Source organism: Vanellus vanellus (assembly GCF_965231255.1).
Source record: "Vanellus vanellus genome assembly, chromosome: 1".
NCBI classification, from domain to species: domain Eukaryota; kingdom Metazoa; phylum Chordata; class Aves; order Charadriiformes; family Charadriidae; genus Vanellus; species Vanellus vanellus.
Window position 1 is genome coordinate 118,868,672 of NC_138905.1, and position 22,446 is coordinate 118,891,117.

The window sequence follows — 22,446 nt, forward strand, 5'->3', positions numbered from 1 at the left end:
ATAATGCATTTTAAAAGGATTTCTTTCTTTTTAAAAAGCTTCTCTTTTTCCTTTCAATTTCTTGTTTGCTGAAGTTATTATGTTCTTATTGTCACATGGAAAGTTATTTCTTTTATACTTTATAAATAGTCTTTGCTTGAAAAACATTGTCAACTCACTAATCCATGTGACTTCTGCATGAGGATGTCAACTGTGTTGTCACTCTACCTTGGAGGTTCAATTGCACTTGCTTTCTTTGCTAAGCACTGATGTTTTTGTTATATCTTAAAAAGCACTCTCTCCTTCTCTGTTTCCTAACAAAGCTACTGTAAGGAAAAAAAAGTACCCACCCAGTCATCCAGCAGATGATTAACAAAAAAATACTCTGCTTGTTGCCAGTGTTGAAGTAGGTTGTGTGGGCAGGGGAATGACATCAGCATACTCCAGGAGTTCTAAACATAACTCTTTTAATTTTTGACATTCAAAACTGCCAAGCCTATTGAGATAAGGAACAGATTTTGCAGTTTTTGTTGTCCTAAATATTGCTTCCTTTCCTGATAGTTACTCTCTGGCAGTGGAACCTCTGTTGCTGTTCTCTGGGGCAAGATTTGTCAGTCTGTATTGGGATTGGATTCACTGACTCATATGCAGCCTGTCAGCTATTCTGTAGCAGCTGTTTTGGTATTTCCGTAACAAAGATGTGGACCAGACTGTTAAGATAGCTGATCAATTACCTCTCAGCATGCTAGATTTACATTCTACTGGCATGTTCTTGTGCCCCAGCCTGAGGAGTTCAGTAATGCATGCATGGATCACATGAAGTTATAATTGTCTTCCAAATTTAAATCCCATAAACAGAGTCCTGTACCTTGAGACGTCGAAAGACTCTATCAGTTGCTTAGCTTTGATTTTTCACAGTATCACGGGAGATTTTCCTGCATGATTAGAGTGCAGCATGCTGGAGAAACAAAGCTGATGTTTAGGCTGTTAAATTTTGTCCAATACCACCTTAAAATGAATAAAAGCATTTTGTGCATCTGTTGGAGCACTGGTTTTAAGCCATCCAGAGATGTTACTCCATAATTTTTAGTATGTGCATAATGCTAAAATGTTTTTGTGCTTGTCAGGTGGAATGTTAATGGCTTTGATTTTAATGCAAATGTGTGCTCTGGAATGTGAGATAGGAGCCTCCAGGGAAGAAGGAGACCAAACCAAAAGTTCTGCCAAACATCTGAGCTGATTCTTTTCTAAATGATACCGTGTAGTGGGTATTCACAAAGTGTTTAAGAAAACTCCATTGATTAGAGTTTCTTACATAGCATATGGTACAGGGAGCACTCAAAGAGCAAGTGAAGTAGAAGCCATGGCTATAAGGATAGTTTTGAGGCAGATGTACCTGAGAAATGTGGGAAATAGTGAAGCATTTTGGTTTTGCTTTTTATTTGTTTTGAAAAAACAAAGTAGTTTGGAAAAAAAATATAGTGAAAAAATGAATTAATTGAGAACTGAATACATTAAAACTATGCTTTTTAACAATGACTTTTAATATTTAAGAGTTAACCTACTTTGTACCTTCTCTTTCAAAAGGAATCTTTCCGATATTGATCAAGATGGAAAACTTACAGCTGAAGAGTTTATTCTGGCTATGCACCTAATTGATGTAGCTATGTCTGGTCAGCCACTGCCACCTGTACTACCTCCAGAGTATATTCCACCTTCGTTTAGGTAACTGGTTATAATTCTGGATTCTCGCTCCTAAATTTTTATTTTGTTTGGGAAAGCTGTTCTGTGACTGTAAAGTACAAGAGATTGAAAAGTAACCCTTCTCCATTTTGTACTGCATCTCTAGCACAGAGGGCCTTCTCGTTGGGAAATGCTTATCTAGCCTTTTGGTTTTATTACAAGTACTGGATGCTGGAAGTATCAAGAATTCCTTGTAAGAATACAGTTTTGGTCAATGTTTTGTGCTAGCATACCTTCCAAAACTTACTTAGTCTGGCCATATAAATTTAAAGTGTTATAGTTCAAGTTTATACTTCTGTAGAGCAAATGGGATGTATTGGGAATTCAAAACATGCTATGAATTTACACTGTAGCAAATTCAGAAGTCTTTTGATGCAATTGTATCCGTGAATAGTAGTGGTGAGTCATTACTTCGGTTTCTCTAGTTCACTTTTTTGTGGAGAAATGGGTGGGAAGACAGTAACAACAATGGAAAGAAATGTTTGCATACAGTCAAAGCTTCATGTTCTTTAAGTATCCTCTTGAAGATTACAGGTTTTTTGTTTATTCCATGTGGGGTCTTGTTTTTAGCTTGACTATAGAGAGCTCTTCCTCTGTCTTTGCAACTTTTGCTATTCTTGGCATTTCCTCAACTTCAGACTAGTTGCAAGTAGGAGATCTTGGGGACAGGGTTGAACACATCTGTAAGTTGCATGGGGCTGTGAACTTTGATCTTGGTTTCTCAGGTCACCAGTGCGTGCTGTTGGGACTCTGGAGGATACTGTTATCTTGATGGCAACGGCTGAGTAAAATCCTCTGGGCAACAATGAGGGAACATTAAATATCATTAAACATTACATCATTGCATTTAATGTATGATTTCATCATTACATCCTAAATAAATTTGGCAGGCATAAGTTCTTTTAAGCAACTTGAAATTCTCATTTTATTGACAGAAGAGTACGCTCTGGTAGTGGCATATCTGCTGTAAGTTCAGTATCTGTAGACCAAAGGTTACCAGAAGAACCAGCACTAGAAGAAGAACAGCAGCAACTGGAAAAGAAATTACCAGGTGAGCAAGCAAAAATAGAGATGTATTGTGTGCTGTTATCAGAAAGGTATTCTTATCAGGCTATATGCTGTGGAGTTATAAAGGCTTATTAAGAAACGTTTTCTTTCCAGATCAGTTTATAACATGTCAGAGGCATAACCAAGACATTGCTTGGTCCAACTAATTCCCGACTGTTGCATGATCCTTTGTGTTAGTGACAATGGAGATATGGACAACATTCAGGCTGCTTATCTTGTGCACAGAGGCGGCACTTTTCAGCCCCATTATAGGACTGCAATGAAAACTTTTTACTGCCTTCATCTTCTGATTATAGGTGGTGTGTGGTTTAGCTTATGTACTCTTTAAAAGATTGCAGTATAGATACAGAGGCCTCTTTCATTGCAGTCTATGTAATAATATGGGTTTTTATACAAGCTTTAGTAGCTCTGCTTTTGGGAAAATAAAAAAAAAAAAGGAAAGAAAAGAAAAGAAAAAAAAAAGGAAGAAACAAGGCAGGGAAAAAGGGTAGAAAGCCTCCTAGATGCTAAAAGGCTAAATGTTAGGAAACGTCTTAACACTTCTGATCATCCCCTCACTCTCTTTTGTATTTTCTTTACTTTTGCTGTATTTATTCTAAGATGACCATCTTGAAACACGTTGAGGAACAAGAAGTTATTGGAAGTAGTCAACATGGATTTACCAAGGGTAAATCATGCTTGACCAATCTGATAGCTTTCTATGATGTTATAACTGGTTGGCTGGATGAGGGGAGAGTCGTGGATGTCATCTACCTTGACTTTAGCAAGGCTTTTGACACTGTCTCCCATAACATCCTCATTAGGAAGCTGAGGAAGTATGGGCTAGATGAGGTGACAGTGAGGTGGATTGAGAGTTGGCTGCAGGACAGAACTCAGAGGGTTGTGATCAGTGGCAGAGTCTAGTTGGAGGCCTGTAACCAGTGGTGTCCCCCAGGGGTCAATACTTGGTCCAATTTTGTTTAATATATTCATTAATGACCTGGATGAGGGGACAGAGTGTATCCTCAGCAAGTTTTCTGATGATACCAAACTGGGTGGGGTGGCTGACACCCCAGAGGGCCGTGCTGCCATCCAGCGTGACCTGGACAGGCTGGAGAGCTGAGCAGAGAAGAACCTAATGAGGTTCAACAAAAGCAAGTGCAAGGTCCTGCACCTGGGGAGGAAGAATGCTAGGCACCAGTATAGGTTAGGGGCGGACCTGCTGGGAAGTAGCTCTGAGGAGAAGGATCTGGGGGTCCTGGTAGACAGTAAATTATCCATGACCCAGCAATGTGCCCTTGTTGCCAAAAAGGCCAATGGAATCCTGGGCTGTATAGGGAAGAGTGTGGCCAGTATGTCGAAGGAGGTCATTCTCCCCCTCTACTCTGTACTGGTGAGGCCGCAACTGGAATACTGTGTCCAGTTTTGGGCTCCCCAGTTCAAGAGGGACAGGGAACTGCTGGAGCGAGTCCAGCGAAGGGCAGCTAAGATGATTAAGGGCTTGGAGCATCTCCCTTATGAGGAAAGGCTGAGAGAGCCTGGAGAAGAGAAGGCTGAAGGGAGACCTTATTCATGCATAGAAGTATCTAAAGGGTGGGTTGAAGGAGGATGGAGCCAGGCTCTTTTCAATGGTTCCCAGTGACAGGACGAGGGGTAATGGGCACAAGTTAGAACACAGGAAGTTCCATTCAAATACACGGAAACGCTTCTTTACGGTGAGGGTGACAGAGCATTGGCACAGGCTGCCCAGGGATGTTGTGGAGTCCCCTTCTCTGGAGATTTTCAAGACCCGCCTGGATGCAGTGCTGAGTAATGTGCTCTGGGCAATCCTGCTTTAGCAGGGGAGTTGAACTCTATGATCTCTAGAGGTCCCTTCCAACTCTGAAAACTCCATGATTCCGTGACTCCGTGACCTGAATGTCACACAGTTGAAGATGTAGCAACATGGCAGATTAATGCAGTGCCATAATAATGCTTTTCTGTTTTGTTCTAAATTATTTTTCGATGTTTTTAATTGATTCCTAACACTGTATTGCCTCTTTGATCGCAGCTTAGCCCTGAGTCGATGTTTTAGAAGGCCTTCCCACAGTAATGCCAACATCCTTCCATAAATTTATTAACCATTTTAGAGCTCATGGCTGTGTGTGTTTAGTTAGGAATATCTTTATTCCCCATGTACACTACTCTGTATTCATTAACATTTGTATTTTCTCTGCTTATTCATTGATGGATCACTCAGTTTTGTGAGATTCTTCTAAAGCTCCTTCCCAGTCAGGTTTTTATTTTAATACCATGACTATCTGGCATCATCTCCAGAAGCTGTCTTGTTACTTTTCGGTCTCTTCCAGATCATTGTTGCACACTGAACAGCGCAAATACTAGTAGAGATCTTTGAAGGAGGCTACTGAGAATCTTTCTGTCATTGTAGAAGTTGGTAATTTATTTCACCCCTTAATTCTGATCTTTTAACTGTTTGTTAATTCCCAAGGACCTTCTGTCTCTTTCTATACCAAGTTAGTTCAGGGGATCTGCATGTGAGCAATTCAGAATAAAACTCTTGTCTTTGGTTTGTATTTTATAACTTAACTGCTGCTGGCGGTCTGCTGGGTAATTCCTGGCTGTAGGAGGATGAAGGGAGGATAGCATGGACTGCTGAAGCAGACCTCACTGAGGTCTCACAATGAAACATTTGGCCACAGGTGAGATATGACTCTCCTGTATTGGCTCTTTGAGGCCTAAGTCTTGTGTCCCTGGCATCAGAGGATTTTGGTATGCAGTTTGTAGTGCCAGGAAGGCCAACCACTGCCTTGGCTTAGTTTCTTTATTAGACTTTGAAATCACAAAAGTATTCTTCTATTGACTTGATCTTGTTTTTCAACTTGCTTATTCATACAATTGGGTCTATTAGACTTGAGAGGCAGCTGTTTCCTGCATTAGTTCTTCCATGGTATCATGTTTAGTCATGTATAATACATGTATAAAAACCAACTCTCTGTCTATTGTAGCCTCTGCTATTTTGTCCAGCGTGGTAGTAGACTGACTTGCCTGTAGCTTTCAGGATCGTTGTACTGTCTTTTCTTAAAGACTTGTGTTGCACTTGTCATCTTCTAGTCTTACAGCACTGATGTTGATTAAAGGATTGATTGCACAGCACGGCTAGTAGTTCATGAATTTTGTATTTGAACTATGGGTTAGCATTGTCTGGGTTTGGCAACCTGTTACTCTTCATTTTTTGTTTTAAAGCCATTTCTGCTTTCAGTTAAAGATAAACTCAAGTGTATAAGCCTTGTATTGGATGTATAGATTGTTCTATTGTAAGGATTATTTGTAATAGTGAATTTTGTCTTGCTTCTTCACTGGCTTTGCTAAATCTGGCTAGGTGGTGTTTGTTTTTCTTTTGAGATGTTTGAAAGAGTTTTTATTGTTGGCTTTTATAACCTTTTAGAAGCTTTCCCTTAAGATTAGGAACACAGGCCCGTAGCTACTTATTTAATTTGCTACAAGTTGTTCTCTTCTATTTTTGTACTTCACATATGCTTTGCTTTGTTATCTCTGGTAGTTACCTTGATCTTGCTGAGTAACCATGCTAGCTTGTTGGGCGGCCGTCTTAGAACCTGGTGTTTCTTCTTAGTGGTATGCATTTTCTTAGCCTTGAACATGGTATCCCAATGTTCGTGCTACTTGCAAGTGTTTTGCCCTTCTACCTATTCCTTTTAACTGATTTTCTTGACATATTTTTTCCCCTTTTTGCTTGGTTTCCTGAATCAGTGGGAGTTATCATCACATTCTCTGTCTATCAGTCTGTATCTTAATATTCTTTGAATCCAGTGGCTAATTTTAAACAAAGTTGACAGACATCAAAGTGGTTACATTTTTTCAAGTTTTATGAAAATTGGTGACTGGCAGTAGGAAAGGGGGCCAAACTTAGAAAAAGTCAAGAATTCAACTTGTTCAGCAGATGTTGGGGCAGCGTGTCAAACAGTGCATGCACATTTTGAAGTAAATATGTGCTATCTCTTGACTTGCATGTCCAAAATGTCCATTTTGAGCATGCGAGGAGAGAAATATAGAATATGGGGCATGGGAATGGGACGCATAGGGTATGAAAAGAAACAGAAGGTGAAGTGGAAAGAATAACTTGGAGGAACTGTGAGGGAGCGGCCTAGGAATGTGGAACAGGGGAAGGACAATCCCCAATATTGCAGCAGAATGTCAGGGAATCTTTGCTGGAACTTAGGTCATTCTTGTAGGACAGTAACTGATGATGAGAATCTGCAGGAATCCAGTCTTCTTGACTTCAGCTTGCAAATGTTGGTTCTTGTACTGCTGATATTACCAAATGTATAGAGGAACTCCAGATACTGTGTCCTCACAGAGGATTAGCTGATGAATGGTTTCTCTAAATTATACCCCCTTGATGGGCTTTGTGGAGAAACCTCGAAGCCTGAGGAATGGGAATTGGAGTTCACATCTTGGTTTCCTAAGGATGTGGGTTTAAGGGGATCTACAATATAAATGCTAATGATAAAACCTAGAATTACCTGTAGAGCTACATTATCAGTAGTTGAGAGCTGCATCTAGTACTGTTGGAAGGTTACTTCACTTTGGTTTGGCATATTTGGATTATTTTTATTTAAATCAGTAGCAGATTTTAACTCTCCTCTGCCTTATGTTTCCACACATTAAAGTTACATTTGAAGATAAAAAACGCGAGAACTTTGAACGTGGCAATCTAGAACTTGAAAAACGGAGGCAGGCTCTCCTGGAACAGCAACGCAAAGAACAAGAGCGTCTAGCACAGCTGGAACGGGCAGAGCAGGAAAGGAAAGAACGTGAGCGGCAGGAGCAAGAACGTAAAAGACAATTGGAGCTAGAGAAACAGTTGGAAAAACAACGGGAATTGGAACGGCAGAGAGAAGAGGAAAGGAGGAAAGAAATAGAAAGAAGAGAGGTAATCAATTGGATAAAAGGAAGGTGGTTATGTCACTAGCAGCTGTGTTTGATTAGAACAAAATGTAATGTGTATACTAAATATTTTGCTGTCATTTTTAGTAAGCAAACATTTAAAGAGTGCACTTAAATTTCTGGGTTTTTGAAGGTAAGGAAAGAGTCTGCTGTCTCTGTTTTTCATGTGAAATGAATGGATGAGACATTTAGACTAGTTTCTCAAAATAGTTCTTTCATATTATTTTTTTTAATGCTACAGGCTGCAAAACGGGAACTTGAGAGGCAACGGCAACTTGAATGGGAGCGTAATCGTCGGCAAGAGCTGCTAAATCAAAGAAACAAAGAACAAGAGGACATAGTTGTTCTGAAGGCAAAGAAGAAGACCTTAGAATTTGAGCTGGAAGCTCTAGTAAGTGATTGCGTTGCAGATAAAGCACACAAGCACAGTAGTGACTGTGATATGGCCACGTTTATTTTCTATAGTTTCAACTTTAAAATGTCAAATAAAAGTACTTTTAATATCCTGACTTGCCTGACAAACCGTTGTGGTAAAAAAAAATAAGAGATATTTTTCTGGTTTTTGTTTTGTTTTGTTTTTTCTTTTAAAGAATGATAAAAAAAATCAATTGGAGGGAAAGCTTCAGGATATCAGATGTCGGCTGTCTACCCAAAGACAAGAAATTGAAAGTACAAATAAGTCTAGAGAGCTGAGAATTGCAGAAATCACCCATTTGCAACAGCAGCTACAGGTGAGAAAACGTTCTCTAATTTTGTTCTTAGGCTTGCATTTTTGCATTTTGATGCGTTTTGTATCAATATGCTAAGCAAACCTCACAATATATGATGTGTTGTTCCTTGTACATAAGGAATTGTTGTAGGTAATTTGTCATTCTTTTAAATTAATGTTCTCCAGACATGTCTTGGAATTGCTTCTTACACCTGAAGGTGCGTCTGTGATTATCACTTCATCCTTATGGAATCCTGTTGTGGGGACTAGTAAATAAATTGTTTGGCTGAAGATGTTACAGGGTTTGGGAGAATGAGGAGAATGAAATTTTACAGCATCTATTTTTGTTGGCAGTGACTGCTGTTTGTCTGCTGGAAGAAAGAATTGACTTCAGTCAAGTGGCTTGTTGATTATGCTTTTTTTTTAATTATAAAATAGTGAACTTTCAAAATTGAAATTATGCATTAAACCTGTTAGTTCTTGGTCTGACCCTGGCATTCCTCTTTCCTACTTCTCTATCTAAAATTCTGTGTGAAATTAAAGATCGAATTGAGTGGATGTCTCCTTTTAGTGAAAGAATATTCTTTGCAATTTGTAAAGGTTTCTAGATGAGTTGTAGTATTTGAGTTAGGGATTGTTCTCTCTTAAATATTTCATATTGCTAGAAATTAATTCTTGGCCAGTAATGGGGACTCTTGGTGCTTTTCTGCCACTACAAAGAAAATCTCACACTTATGTTATGAGGGCTTAGGTGTAAAACCTATAGTAAAACCTAATCCTACTCTTCAACTTTCTAAGCGTAATTAATATAGTGCATTCATTTAAACAAAACTAGAACTTGAAAGTTCAGGGGGTTTGTTTTATGTATGAGTATTTTTTGACTTTTTTTTTCTTCTTTCTTAAAACATCTTACTTATTTAAGTTTTGTGTATGCCGCCATTACACAAAGACAAGACATCTTTCTGTTGGTAGCAGCTTGTTATAAAGAGTATAATTTAGGGATCGTATTCTTGCACAGTGTTTGTGTCCACTTGATGCAAAAAATAGCAAACAAGAAATGCTATTAAGGGATGCTTGTGACATAAACAACTACCATAGTTAGGATTAAAACCACTCTTCTCTCTTTAATGAAATGCTCCTGCATTGGCAACTGGAAATGAAGTCAAACAGCATTGAATCAAGTGCAGGAAATTAAGTTACACTTAGTAGTACTGGCTCAAAGAGACAAAAACCTGACTCTGCTTGATAAAATGCATGAAAAAGTCCCTGTTTACCTGAATAAATTAAAGACTACTGATCTTATGCACACAGCCAATCTCCATGTAAAAGCAACAACCACCTGAATTTCCCTCCAACCTTGCTATTCCAAAATCTTTCCACAGAAATGGTGTAAGGTACTGTAGCTCACTTCAGAAGCAGCTAAGCAGCTACATAGCCATTGATAGATAAATGCTGCTTCAACAAACTGGATGGAATTCATATCCTACTTTCATATTTCATTTCTGTTAACTTGGTAATTTTTGTTCAGTTAGCCTCTGTAGTCAGAAAAGATAAAGTATCTCTTTGCTTTTGTCATAATGTAAGAAATTAAGAAGAAAATTATATGTTACAGTAAAAAGCTGTAAGTCATTTGTGTTATAGTAAACACCAATGTGTTGGGATGGGGTCCTGTTATAACAGATGGTCATTGTTTAACCCCAGCCAGCAACTGGGACCACACAGCTGCTCACTCATTCCCCCACCCTTCTTGAGTAGGGTAGGGAGAAAAGGGAAATACGACTCATGGGTTGAGATAAAGATAGTTTAAATAGAACAGTAATGGAAGAGGAGAATAATAATAATGATAATAGTAAAAGAATACAGAAAATAGTGATACAACACAAGTCTGATGATCAGTTGCCCAGCCCAGCCCGTCCTAAGCAGTGATCGTGGATTCCTGCCCTCCGGCAAACCTCCATTTATATACTGAGCATGATGTCTATGGTATGGAATATTCCTTGGGCCAGCTTGTCCTGGGTATGCTCCCTCTCAGCTTCTCTGGGAAGTTGAAAAAGTCCTTGACTAATATAAACATTACTTCGCAACAGCTAAAACAATATGTGCTATCAACATTATTCTCATACTAAATCCAAAACACAGCAGCTACTAGAAAGAAAATTAACTCTATCCCAGCTGAAACCAGGACACAGACATTGTAAAAAGGTGTGAGAAAATATCAATATTATCAAGAACTTGGAATGAGCTTCCACAGCTGGGTGTAATAAATGGAAGGTGCAGAGGGAAGAAAAAAATGTGAGACCAACATTATTGGGAAAGAAGTAATGAGAAAGATAATCTATCTACAAGTAGGTGTGGTTAAGTAGCTTATTAAAAAGTACTAGATAAACAAAGGGCAGTGTTCTCTGTAGACGCATTAACAATTTTTTGAATTTTTAATCATATGCTTGACTGAGCGTAGATGTGCTTTTTCCTTGCCTACAATTTTTATGCATTGGTTTTAACAACACCGTGAAAGGAAAAGTTAAGGAAGGCAGAGGGATTCTTCACCTTCCTAACATTTAGTTTGTGCTACTTATTAGCCAATCGCAATGGTTGAGAAGCAGATTGCTTTTTTTTTTGTCTTCTGCATTTTTACACCACTCTGAAACTTTATTGAAACATCTGGCAAAGTATAATGAATTTTGCACAGTTGTCTACATTTTACTCGTTTTGGAATCACTGCTATATTTGTAGTGATTTTTAACTATCTCTGGTCATTGTAATTGGTACTAGATGGTACGTATCCAGCAGCTTAGTTAACGCCTGTTCACTTTCTAAATTGTTTCATTCACAGTGACTGGAAGAGCATTTCTGCAGTGAAAATCATGCTTGCCTTTCTTGGCAATTGTTTGTTGGTGTTTTGGTTTTGAGGTTGGGGGTTTTTGTGGTTGACAGCAATAGCTGTGGCTTATGTGGTATTATCTTCTCTCAGGTGATCATTGATCTCAACCACTAATATTTCAGTTAGTGTTGCTTGAGGGGGTTAGCACAATTGTGATCCCAGAAAGAAGTGTCACTACTTAGTAGAAAAGCCCAAATTTTGTCTGGGGAGAATCTAAAAGAGTGGATAGCTTTTTTCCTGAAAAAAAGAGGAGTTTCTCAAATATCCTGTAAACTTTACTATCCAATTTGTAGAGGAAAGACTAAAACAGTAAGTGACTTTTTTAAAAGGAGATTTTGATCCTCTAAATGCTCTAATATTTAAAAGTCAATATTGTCAGTTATCTTTTTAGGATGATATATCTTTACTTGGAAATATTTTAGTTTAATACACCTGAGTTTTGCTGTGGAAAGATGAGTTAATTCAAAAGAGTAATTATTCTTCAACATATTAATTAGTTTCAGGACGGAGTTTGATTAAACTTGTGGAAGAAATTCTATGACAATTAATCCTGGGTGATGAAAACTTGTGCTAGTTATATGAATCTGTGGTATCTGGTAGAGTGGTATTTCCAGGGATGTTCGGAAGGATCCCGCCTTCTAAACACCTTAACTGTATGTGTTTGAATTATGTTTGTACCATCTGCAGGGCTTGTGCTAGTTACCTGCAGGGATTATTTGCCTCCTTGATGAACACTTTGGCTCCCAAGTAATTTGGCTTTCCTCTGAAGCACTGGAAGCAGAGAATGTGGCAGAGACTTAAGATATACAGTGGTATCTCAGTTTCTCATACGCCCTCTTGCTCAGGGCCTAGGATCAGAAGAGAACTTTCACTCATTAGATTGACAGGAAATGGTTTTTGATTGCTTGCTTTGCCTTCTACTGCTATATGGGACATTATTCAATTCTTGGAAGTTTCTTGTTGCATGAAACTTCAGTGTTAGTGATGTCATTAATTTCTTTCATCTGTTTCTTCAGTACAACTAAAGGGTGTGGAAAAGCATGTTGTTGGATGCTCTTGGAATAGAGGCTTATTACATAATTGTCTGTGATTTCAGGAAACAGAACTTGACCCTCATGATCCCGTGGCATTCTCTGTCCTTAAATAATCTCCATTCTTAATTCACAGAAAGGTTTGAGTATTCTGGAGTTTAGAAGTATTCTGGCCTTTAAAAATTAACAGCTAAGGTTAGGATTATATTCCACCCTGAAATATTGCCCTGTGTTACTTTTTGTGCTTGAAGAATGATAATTTTTCTGTAAATCCTGTTTCATTTTGACATCCGTTTTGCTATTTGGCTTATTTAAATGGTACTTGAATTGGAATGATACAATTTTTATATCCTTGTGGTGGTTTCCTTTCATTTTTCTCTTGAGGTTTATCCGTCAATACATTTAGTCTTCTAGATGCTACCTTTCTTGGATTTTACTACTTGAAAACTTCATTTCCACAATGCCTGTGTGGTATACTAATTTACTAATACTGTTGACATTTTTCATGCCAAACTATGGCATGGGGCATGCAAGAGTTTGGGTGAGAGGGTGTGATGGAAGGGAAAATAAACACAAAGGACGGTGTTTTGCATGTAGTTTAAGAACACGGTAATGGTGGTTGTTGGGAAGGAGGCAGGCCCCCTCAGGCAGATGATTTGAAAAATGCTCCAATATATATTGCTGTTTCTCATTTGGTTCTAGGTAGGGTATAATAGTGCCATGATAGGAGTATCTGGCCTTCATAATATTCTTGAAGGGCTGAAAAAGATCTGCTGATGCTACAGGCAATGCAGCTGAAGAGTGAGGGACACATGTAACTCCTAATAGTCAAATGCATAGTGTATCTTAATTTTGATACTTTGTGAATTTATCCTTGACTCTGCTGTGCTACCTAAGTATGTTTTCTGGAACATAAAGAAATTACAGTAGTCTGCAGTCATTGCATAATCACAAAATCTGAGCTGTGCACTGCAATCAAAGACTGCCATGAGTAAAGCGGGACAACTACACAGTAACGTCAGTATGGTCGACCTTGTATTCTTGCAACAAAAACTAAAAACTTTTCATGGGACTCATTCTGTTATTAACCGATTAGGTGACATTTATTCTTAAGATTGTGTTATGTAATTTGCAGTCCTTCATGGCAAATTGAAATTGTCAGGTGGTCGATTCCTCAAAAGCCTGCAATTCAAGACAACTGCTGAAATAAATTACTTTGAAAGATGGGATGTTGACACCCAGGTAGCTTTTATAAAATAAGCTGTTTCACCTCATGCTTCTGTAATATATTTTGACAACTTGAAGTTGGAGGTCAAGGCTTTTGAAAGGTGTATGAAGTAGCACTTCATCCTCCAGAAAGAGCAAGGATTATATATATTATGTATATATATATGATCCACCAAAGGAGGAATTTCTCAACCGCAGGGTTTCCTGTAATATAGCAGTGTACAATCTGATGAACGTGTGTTGAAATTGAGAGAGATCATAATTCTCTTTCAAGAGAGCTAAACTGAGAGATCTGGGACTCAAGTATTCTCATCTAACAGAGCTTGGGTGACATAGCTTTTGGTGATAATATACTACTTCTTTAAAGCGAAAGCCTTTATTTTCTCTTCTTTAAATAAATTGTAAATATTTGTCTTTCTATTCATGATCAAAGTTAATATTTCTCTATTAAAATGAGAATTAAATGGTTAGTAAGTGCTTGTTTTAACATTTCCTGGAATCTGTCCTTGTCTTTTTCCCCTGAATTTCAATTAATTCCAAGCCAAGCTACGTATTCAATGAGAGTCGCTTCTCAAGTAATATGCTTAAATTTGACATGCTAACTTTTCTGTATTGGCAGAGAACTATATCCGAGTGGTAGTACCACATACATAGTGCTTGGATAATAGCAATAATACATAATTTAGTGAGAGAAAAAGTGAAGAGTCATTTCAGAAGAAATGAAAATGAGAGGTCTTACGGTTAAAGTAATCCCTCACTCACCTTTTTGTCTGTTTCTTGTTTTCTCTCTTCTTGTTATCCTTTATTCAGGAATCTCAGCAGATGCTTGGACGGTTGATTCCAGAAAAGCAATTGCTTAATGATCAGCTAAAGCAAGTTCAACAGAACAGTTTGCACAGTGAGTATATTTTTGTACATGTCTAAATTTGTATAGGACATGATGCTGCATTGCACAGTGTACTCTGTAATTTCTTTTTTGTGTTGCAAGATGCATGTTGAAAAATGTTGGCCTAAAATTCTCTGTGTAAGAAAATACTGATTTGACAATATGTTTAAAAACAGGAGATTCTCTTCTTACTATCAAAAGAGCCTTAGAAGCCAAGGAACTAGCACGTCAACAGCTTCGAGACCAGCTAGATGAAGTAGAAAAAGAAACCAGATCTAAACTTCAGGAAATCGATATTTTCAATAATCAACTGAAGGTAATCCTAGACTTTTTAACCCTTTCTTCTAAATGTTCAGGTAATTATTTTCTAACTTGATTATGGAAAAAAATATTGAACTAGAATGATTAATTTGGAATGTCAGTTTTGGGAATGTTCTCAAATCTGGGTTTTTTTTTTTGGGTTTGGGGGTGATTTTTTTGGTTTTGGGGTGATTTTTTGTTGATGTTTTTTAAAGAAAATACTACTTAGCATCTAAACTCAGAGTTGGAATCAACTTAATCTGCAGAATCTATTTAAGAATAAATTTGAGCTCTGATTCCAGATCCATAATTGCAAGTATGAAATTGCCAGTTTCTGCCCTTTTGCATCAAAGTGCAAGACTGTAATAGGTCAGCAAATCTGCTGGAATCAGTACTTCAAATTGAAATCTTTATTAAAGAGACTTAATATTCTACTGACATGCAGAATTTTTATCTGCTGTTCATAAGTTTATACTTGTTTCTGAATGTAGTTGTCTGTTGTTTGTGGTTTCATGCTTTATTGATCAGTCTTTCGTTAAAACTGTCTGATTTTTGTTTATTTCTGCACAAGAAAATGACAGAAATTGCAGAATTCAGTAGAGGAAGTGTTCTTCAGAGCGAAGTTTTAAATCAGTCTTTCGTTACAAACTTTTAATAGCATTCATTTTTTCATCTTTTCATAAAATTTTCTTATGTTAAAGTAATTTATCTGCTAATTCAACTGATGGTTTCTCCTGAAAGCTGACTAGAAAAATACTGAATTTCCTGCAAGGTATAACAAATTGTACTACAAGTATTTAGAAGGAAAAGCAGTATGATCGATACCTTAATGTTTCTGTAGTTGTTTTGAAATTAGATTGACTGATTATATCCTATGCTTTGGGTTGGAAGCCATATTAGAAGTTAAGCAGCAAATAGCTTGTTTAATATTAAAGTTATTAATAATTATAGGAAAAATTAAAAGCTGTATACCACACTACTACCTGTTTCAATGCCAATTCAAAGATGACTCTCACCATCTTAGGTAGGGAGGTAGAAAGGGGAGAATCTCAGCAGAGTTATGAGACACAAGAAAAAATGTGCACAATTATTTTAAAAGAAAACAGAATGGTTTACCTCACTTACTTTTTTTTTATATATATGCGCTTTTTGGACACATGTTAACATGTCATGCTTTTGGAGTATTTTTTTTTTTTTTTTTAAATTGAGTCCATTTGAAGTGTTTTGCAGAGAAGTATGACCAAACAATATTAATTCTAAAATTAGTGTCAGCATTCAATTTGATCATAAATGACTTAAACAGTTTATAAATGGGCAGAGGGATGAATAATCTTAGTACTGTGACAATAGTTAAAAAAAACACCAAACCAAACACACAAAATTCAGAATTTTAAATATTGAAGGGCTCGACTTTATTAATAAGCTAATGATAATTAAAAATTGAAGATGCACATTAAACAAAGACGCTGATTAATCAGAACTTATGCCATCTATCCAAGAATACCTTGGCTAAGTGTAAACTCTTTTGCAGTTTAATGGGAAAATTGATTTCTGTGTTCAAATCTTGGTATTTAGTTATCGCTTTAAATGCTGAAAATTATTTAAAAATATAGATGGTTCTTTGGGAAGACTTCAGCAAGCTTCCTCTGGCTTGGGGGTGTTGTGTTCTTCATTTCACAATGTGTAGAAGCAGTGCTTAGTAGGAAGATCACTTTTTGATAGTGTCTTAGTATTTTTGCCTTGCTGTGACTTTCTTTGCTTTCTTGGAAGAGAGGAGTTTACAAGGGGCAGTTGTACTATTGAAGCTGAGAGGTGGGAGCTTAATTCAGAGATAGTTATATCTTCTTACTTTTGTAGTTTCACTAGATGTGCAAGATGTATTTTGGGGGGTCTGGATGATTTTGTTACTGGATTTAAATACCTACAAAGGCATATATACCTTTTTGTGGATTCAGCATGGAATGGTTGTAGTACTTGTGCCAGAGAAATCACTTAGAAGCTGCTGTGTGCGCAGCAATGATTTAAGAGATGTTATTCTTGTGGAGAGAGCTCTCAGAGTGCTTTGCATATAAGACTTTATGCACAAAGCTAGTGAAAGCTTTCCTGAGACTCATGGCTTTATTACAGTTTGCGTGAAGTGGAAGTTCTGTTCTTAAACCAGGGCAGAACATAACTATCTCTTAGGTAATAATATTGCTCGAAACAAAGTAGTCTAGGAACTTGCGTAATTCTCAGATACTTTTACCTAAACAATCAAAAAATCTGTGACAACTTTTAGGAAAAGCCACTGGAAAGATGACAGTTACATTTGAAATAGGTAGAAAGTGGCTTATAAATAATTGCCAAATTAGCAGAAGAAGTTTTTGTTTACTTATTAGTAACTGGATGAATAAATACAGCAGGCTCATTTGGTGCTACAAACACCTTGCAATTTTTATAATTATCAGTCAAACTGTATAATGCTCACATTTAAATGTAAACCTTTTCAAATAACGTATCAAAAATTCTACCACATCTGAGCTCTAAATATAATGGCTTCTTATCTTGTAAACGAAGACAAAATATGTAAAGAGGCGAAATACAGAAATGTTTATTTTTAAAATGTATTCTTATTAAATAAAATTAAAGCCTCATTTTTAATCAAGGCTGTTTCTAAATTATCTTCTATGTTTAAAACCGATAGACCTTTTTAATGATGATCTCTTACTTTGTGCTTCATTATACTGAGAGATGCACATTTGATGGGGAGACTGTTAGGACAGCAGCACCATAATTGACACTGTCTTGTGCAGCTTTTGTTCTCTGACAAGTGATAGGGAGGCACTCATGCTTGCCTTGTCTTCTGTAATACAACTAGCTTCTGGACAAGAAGCAGAATGATGTGGTACTATTTGCGAACTCCCAGCGGAAAAAAAAAAGCATATCTAAATACTCTTTAGGTATATACAGTCTTGCAGCATTTTGCATGTATTTCCTACAGGGAGAGGGAGTAATACATGTCTTTACTTGGTCAAAATGCTTAATTTAATAGAAAATAGAACCAAAATGGTAAAATATGCAAGCTACTGCTCTCTGAGTTACCAGGTAGTTTTGATTAAATGCTTGAGAGACAGTGAAGTTGACAGCAATGTTAAATTATAACCTTTTGTCATCATTGTTGAGACGTATTCCTTATTGGCTATGAATATTGGCTGCATTATCTCCTGTGTGAATACATCCTTAAATTTTGCATAACTCCATTTCTGATACATTCTGTTGAAATAGGCTACACTTGATCTACTGATGGTGAATACAGCTAGTACAAGATAAAATGAACAATTTAACTAGTCTCTAGTGTGCCTTTTCATTGATGAGACCGTAAGATTTACCCAATATTCCAGTATATTTTAGGTTACAGGTCAACTTTTTAACAACATAGTAGTATACAGTGGATTTCACTGTGTTGCCTCCATATTATAGTTTTTATGTTCTGCAGTAAGTGAATACTTAAAACAAGTGTTAAATTACCTCATCTTTGCTTCATGTCTTAGTAGCATATGTGAAAAACTAGGGAGGTAAATGAAACTTTTTTTTTTCCACTGGATCTTTTGTCATTCCTCCAAAACAACTGATTTAAATTTCGTCTGACTAGTCCTTTGGAGCTAAAGTACTTCAGTTACTTTTGCTTCAAGTTAATATCTCAAGAGTTGGAAGCGTTCATAGAAGTTGGTTCCTTTTCAAAAACTTTCTGGAGTGTAAAATGTTACTAATATTTCAAACCAGGTAGTTTCAAGTATCTTTATTGAGTATCTTTAGGTAGAACCACATGGAAACTGTTAGTACTAGTTTGGCAGAGAAACAGGTATCTTAGCCTGTATCTGGTCAGATATCCTTTTAAATCAGATTTGAGGCATTTTATCAGAGAACATAATAGTCTTGTGGATTGTGCTGTATTTGGTTATGGAGTAAGTGACTGAGTTTGTAATAAGGTTGAAAGTTGGACCAATTTTTTGTGTCCTGAATTATGGTTGAAGGAGTCTAACTTTCATTATTCTTTAAAAACCTTAGCCTGCAAATGTAATAATTAAAACTGATACAGATACTTGTAAAATGTAACTAGGCACCTGTTTATTTTATCTACTTTATAAAATAATTCTGTAGAATAGAAGGCTTAATGTTGTTTCCTGTTTGTGTATGTATAGTCCTACCATAATTTACCTTTACAAATTCTTTCCGCGTTCAGTGTGAATTTACATTTAAATGTTACAAAGGTCAGTCATTACACACTGTCAAATAAAGAAATAATAATTTTTAATATGGTTCTTGTCTCCAAAGATCAAATAATCATTTCATATAGCATAGAAGAATCAATTTGGAGCTTATCTGTGTTATTGCACAGGAGAAGACAACTAATTAGTGTTTCTGAAATACATTAATCTTGCTGAGAAGCTATTCGCAGGGTCTGGAAAAAGGGGTGAACAAGTAGAATCAAGTTCTTAAAAATGTTTTACATTTTGTGTCATGTTCCAGTTGTTGTCAGTCCCTGTCTAGTCAGTGTGCACTGGACAAGTCTTGCATATGAATGCCTGTTTACATTTGAGCATTTCTTTCTTCCAGTCAGTGGCAATGGAAGATGCAATGCTGCAGTGCCTGGCAGTTCTCCTGGGCTGCGTCAACTACTTAGACTCCTTTCTAAAGGTCTCCATGCCATACTCAGGCAGTACACAACAATCTCAATCTGAGTGATGAACCTCCTCCAGTTATGTGCTTCACTTTACCATAATCAGATGAGTGTGCAGTGTTTAACTAAGTTAGTATTTAAGAAGAGGTGCTAGCACTAAAACGTAACCGAAGAGAAGAGTTTATAATTTGATTCTTTATCTAATCCTTACTGCCTAGATGAGGAGTGTGCCTTGAATTGCAACCTGGGCAAGGTACTAGTTAGTTATTTTTGTCTTTTGCTTCTCTGAAACGTCAAGATTTTAAGTTAATTGCCTGTTTTGGTCATGGTGTTCAGAATTTTTAAAAAGAAAACACTTTTATGTATTCCTACACAGCACTGTAATTTCTGATTCCAGGTATGAGAGATACGGCAATATATTCCCTTTCTCAAATCCCCCATAGCTCTAATATGGGGTGAAAGGAGGAACTGTCTCTGTCAAGGACAAAGCAGGCGCTTTGGGAGCTGGGGAATGGGGTAGAAGAGTATTGCTGTGGGAAAGCCTCAGTGAGCACAGAACTGTAGGGTTCTTTCCTCTGCTATCAAATGCTCTGGTTTGTCTCAAGGGGAGAAGGTTTGACGGAAACCTTGTATTTTAATCCCTAAAGTGTCCTAAGTTCTATTTTCTTTCTGTCAAAAGGCAAAATTTGGGCTTAAACAATTCTAACATTAAGGTTTTCATAGCAATATGACTTGTCTGTATATAGTGAATATTACTCTACTGTATGAAACTCATATTTTAATTCATATTCAATATTATGTGGGTACCTAAATGTGGCTATTGTAACATCTCAAAATTATACTTGTTAGTCTGTTTGTGAATTAAGTGGAAAGGTAACAATTTCTCACTGCTTTTAAGGTAAGAGATCCTTTGTCCTGCACATTAGAAACAAGCAAAGCATTGTTATGTCTTCAGAGTTACGATATATGATTTGTAAATGTACAGCTTTTAAGTTGCTTGTGTCTGTAAAAGATGAGTGTAGGACTGTGCTGAATGGTCAGCTGGCAAATGTTTCATTCTGTTGACTGTTGAAGTGTTACTATAATTTTGTTCAACTCGTGTCCTATAGCACTGTGGGAGATGCTGATTCTTTCTCCCCCATCCTCCCACTGATACTTGGCAAAGCAACAGAGCATCTATCTGTTGCATGAGATACCAATCAAATCTTTTTCCTCCTAGCTAATGCAAAGTAGGATACATATTGCATTTTGTATCTCCAAAAGTATTGCATCCAGTGTAGGAGTATGAGCTAGGTTAGACTTTCTTAACTGTTACAGGTATGTCACAGAAAAACCTCTTCACGAAATACTGAACTAGCACATTGGCTTAGCTGGGAGGCAACACTGTGTTAAAATGTCTATGGAAAACGTAAATAATTATTAAAATGTCCCTTGAGATCCTACCTTAGCTGTGATATAGATAAAATGACAAAATAAACAAAATAATTTGATTATTTGTGATGCAGCAGTTACTGAGCACATACAGTAGGATCATTATGAGAAACTACTTACTTCAGACAGACATGGAGGCATGGCTTATAGCTACAACTTCCCCAGTTCTCTATTTGGCAGTAAAAGTGGCATATATCGTATGTTTAATGGTGAGATAAACTTACATGTCTAAACTATAATTAAAATATAAAGTTTGGGCTAGGTTTGTAATTGGACATCTAGTAGAAGTAAATCATGTTTGGTGCACAGATGCCTTGCAAGTTGTAACTTGTTTTTATGTATTTACAAACTCGGGAAGTTTTTCTGAAGGGGGAAAAATACCAATGTTCTGAATTAGAGGTAGATGCCTCCTGATTGTGTGTACATAAATGCACTGAATCATCCTTTCTAGCTTACAAATTTGTTGTAATAAGTAAACTAATCTCAGATAATTGCTTCTGGGTTGTCTGACTTAAAGCTTTTGAGATTTATTGGTTTTTTTTTTAACTACGACAATCTTCGTACTCTTCAAGAATTTTAGTTCCCCATTCTTTGACTAGTGATTATTTCTGTGTTTGCTGCTCAAACACCATATTTTGGGATAAAGATGCAAAGGGGAAGAAAAAACAAACCTGGAAAGCACTGTTGTCTAAATAGCTTAAAATTTTGCAAGTAACAGGTTATCTTCAGTGGCCTTATTAGAAATGTGTGATATCCCAGATATCTCTGTTCAATAGCAAGAGGAGTTCTCATTGGCCCGGATTCAGAATCTTGAGCTTCTTGGCAAAGTTAAGTGACAGGAGGGGACAGGAATGTGAAGGAAAGCTAGAGCAAGCAGAACAACAAAGGATTTCTAAACAGAAGCCTGTGCTAAAGCTGAACTAGACGTAGGAGTTGGAAACCTGTGCTTTGGATAGCAGTCTCTTCACCCAGAAAAGAGAAACAGATTGTTAAAAATAATGAATTCTAGTAAAGATATTTGATGCTTCACGGAAGTAGTATTGAGAGCTTTGTAGATACTTAGATTTATGTATTTCTGCAATCTACAAAAAATCATAATACTGTTGGCTAGGTGGAAAACTACTTTCAACTGAGCCATTTTCTAATCCTTTCAGATGAATGCTTGTAAATCACTCTACTGCTAATGTTCTTATGGTTGTACATTTTTCCTTTGCACTTCTACGTGTCTTTTGATACAAATTAGGGTTCAGGCAATCATGTAGAGAAGATGAGAATTTTGATTCCCTCAGAGAAGTTAATTGGAAACAAGGGTCAAATCCTTTGTACCTCAATACACTACAAGTGTGACAACATTAAAGAAGCTGAATTAATAACATACAATTATTGGAAATTACTTTTGACTCTAGATAGCACTTCAGAAGTTTATAGTCCGGTCAGAGGCTACCTCTAGCTCCAGGTGTGGTTGACCAACCGTGTGTTCATTGCAATCTCCTGATCCGTTCATTGTCCCATTGCTTTTTATAGGACAACTCCTAAAAACCTGTTATGTTCAATATTGCTAATGTATTTCCTTTTAAGTAGCCCTTT

General features: G+C 36.9%; 1 protein-coding gene across 1 annotated transcript in view; it reads left to right on the forward strand.

Annotated features, from left to right (window-relative positions):
* ITSN1 (intersectin 1) overlaps positions 1–22,446 on the forward strand; it is a 140,558-nt gene that overhangs the window by 53,196 nt on the left and 64,916 nt on the right. The window contains exons 10-16 of the mRNA XM_082478940.1: positions 1,567–1,704; positions 2,658–2,773; positions 7,458–7,720; positions 7,976–8,125; positions 8,325–8,465; positions 14,393–14,480; positions 14,645–14,784. Coding sequence (XP_082335066.1) covers positions 1,567–1,704; positions 2,658–2,773; positions 7,458–7,720; positions 7,976–8,125; positions 8,325–8,465; positions 14,393–14,480; positions 14,645–14,784 — 1,036 coding nt within the window. The remainder of the gene's footprint in view (positions 1–1,566; positions 1,705–2,657; positions 2,774–7,457; positions 7,721–7,975; positions 8,126–8,324; positions 8,466–14,392; positions 14,481–14,644; positions 14,785–22,446) is intronic.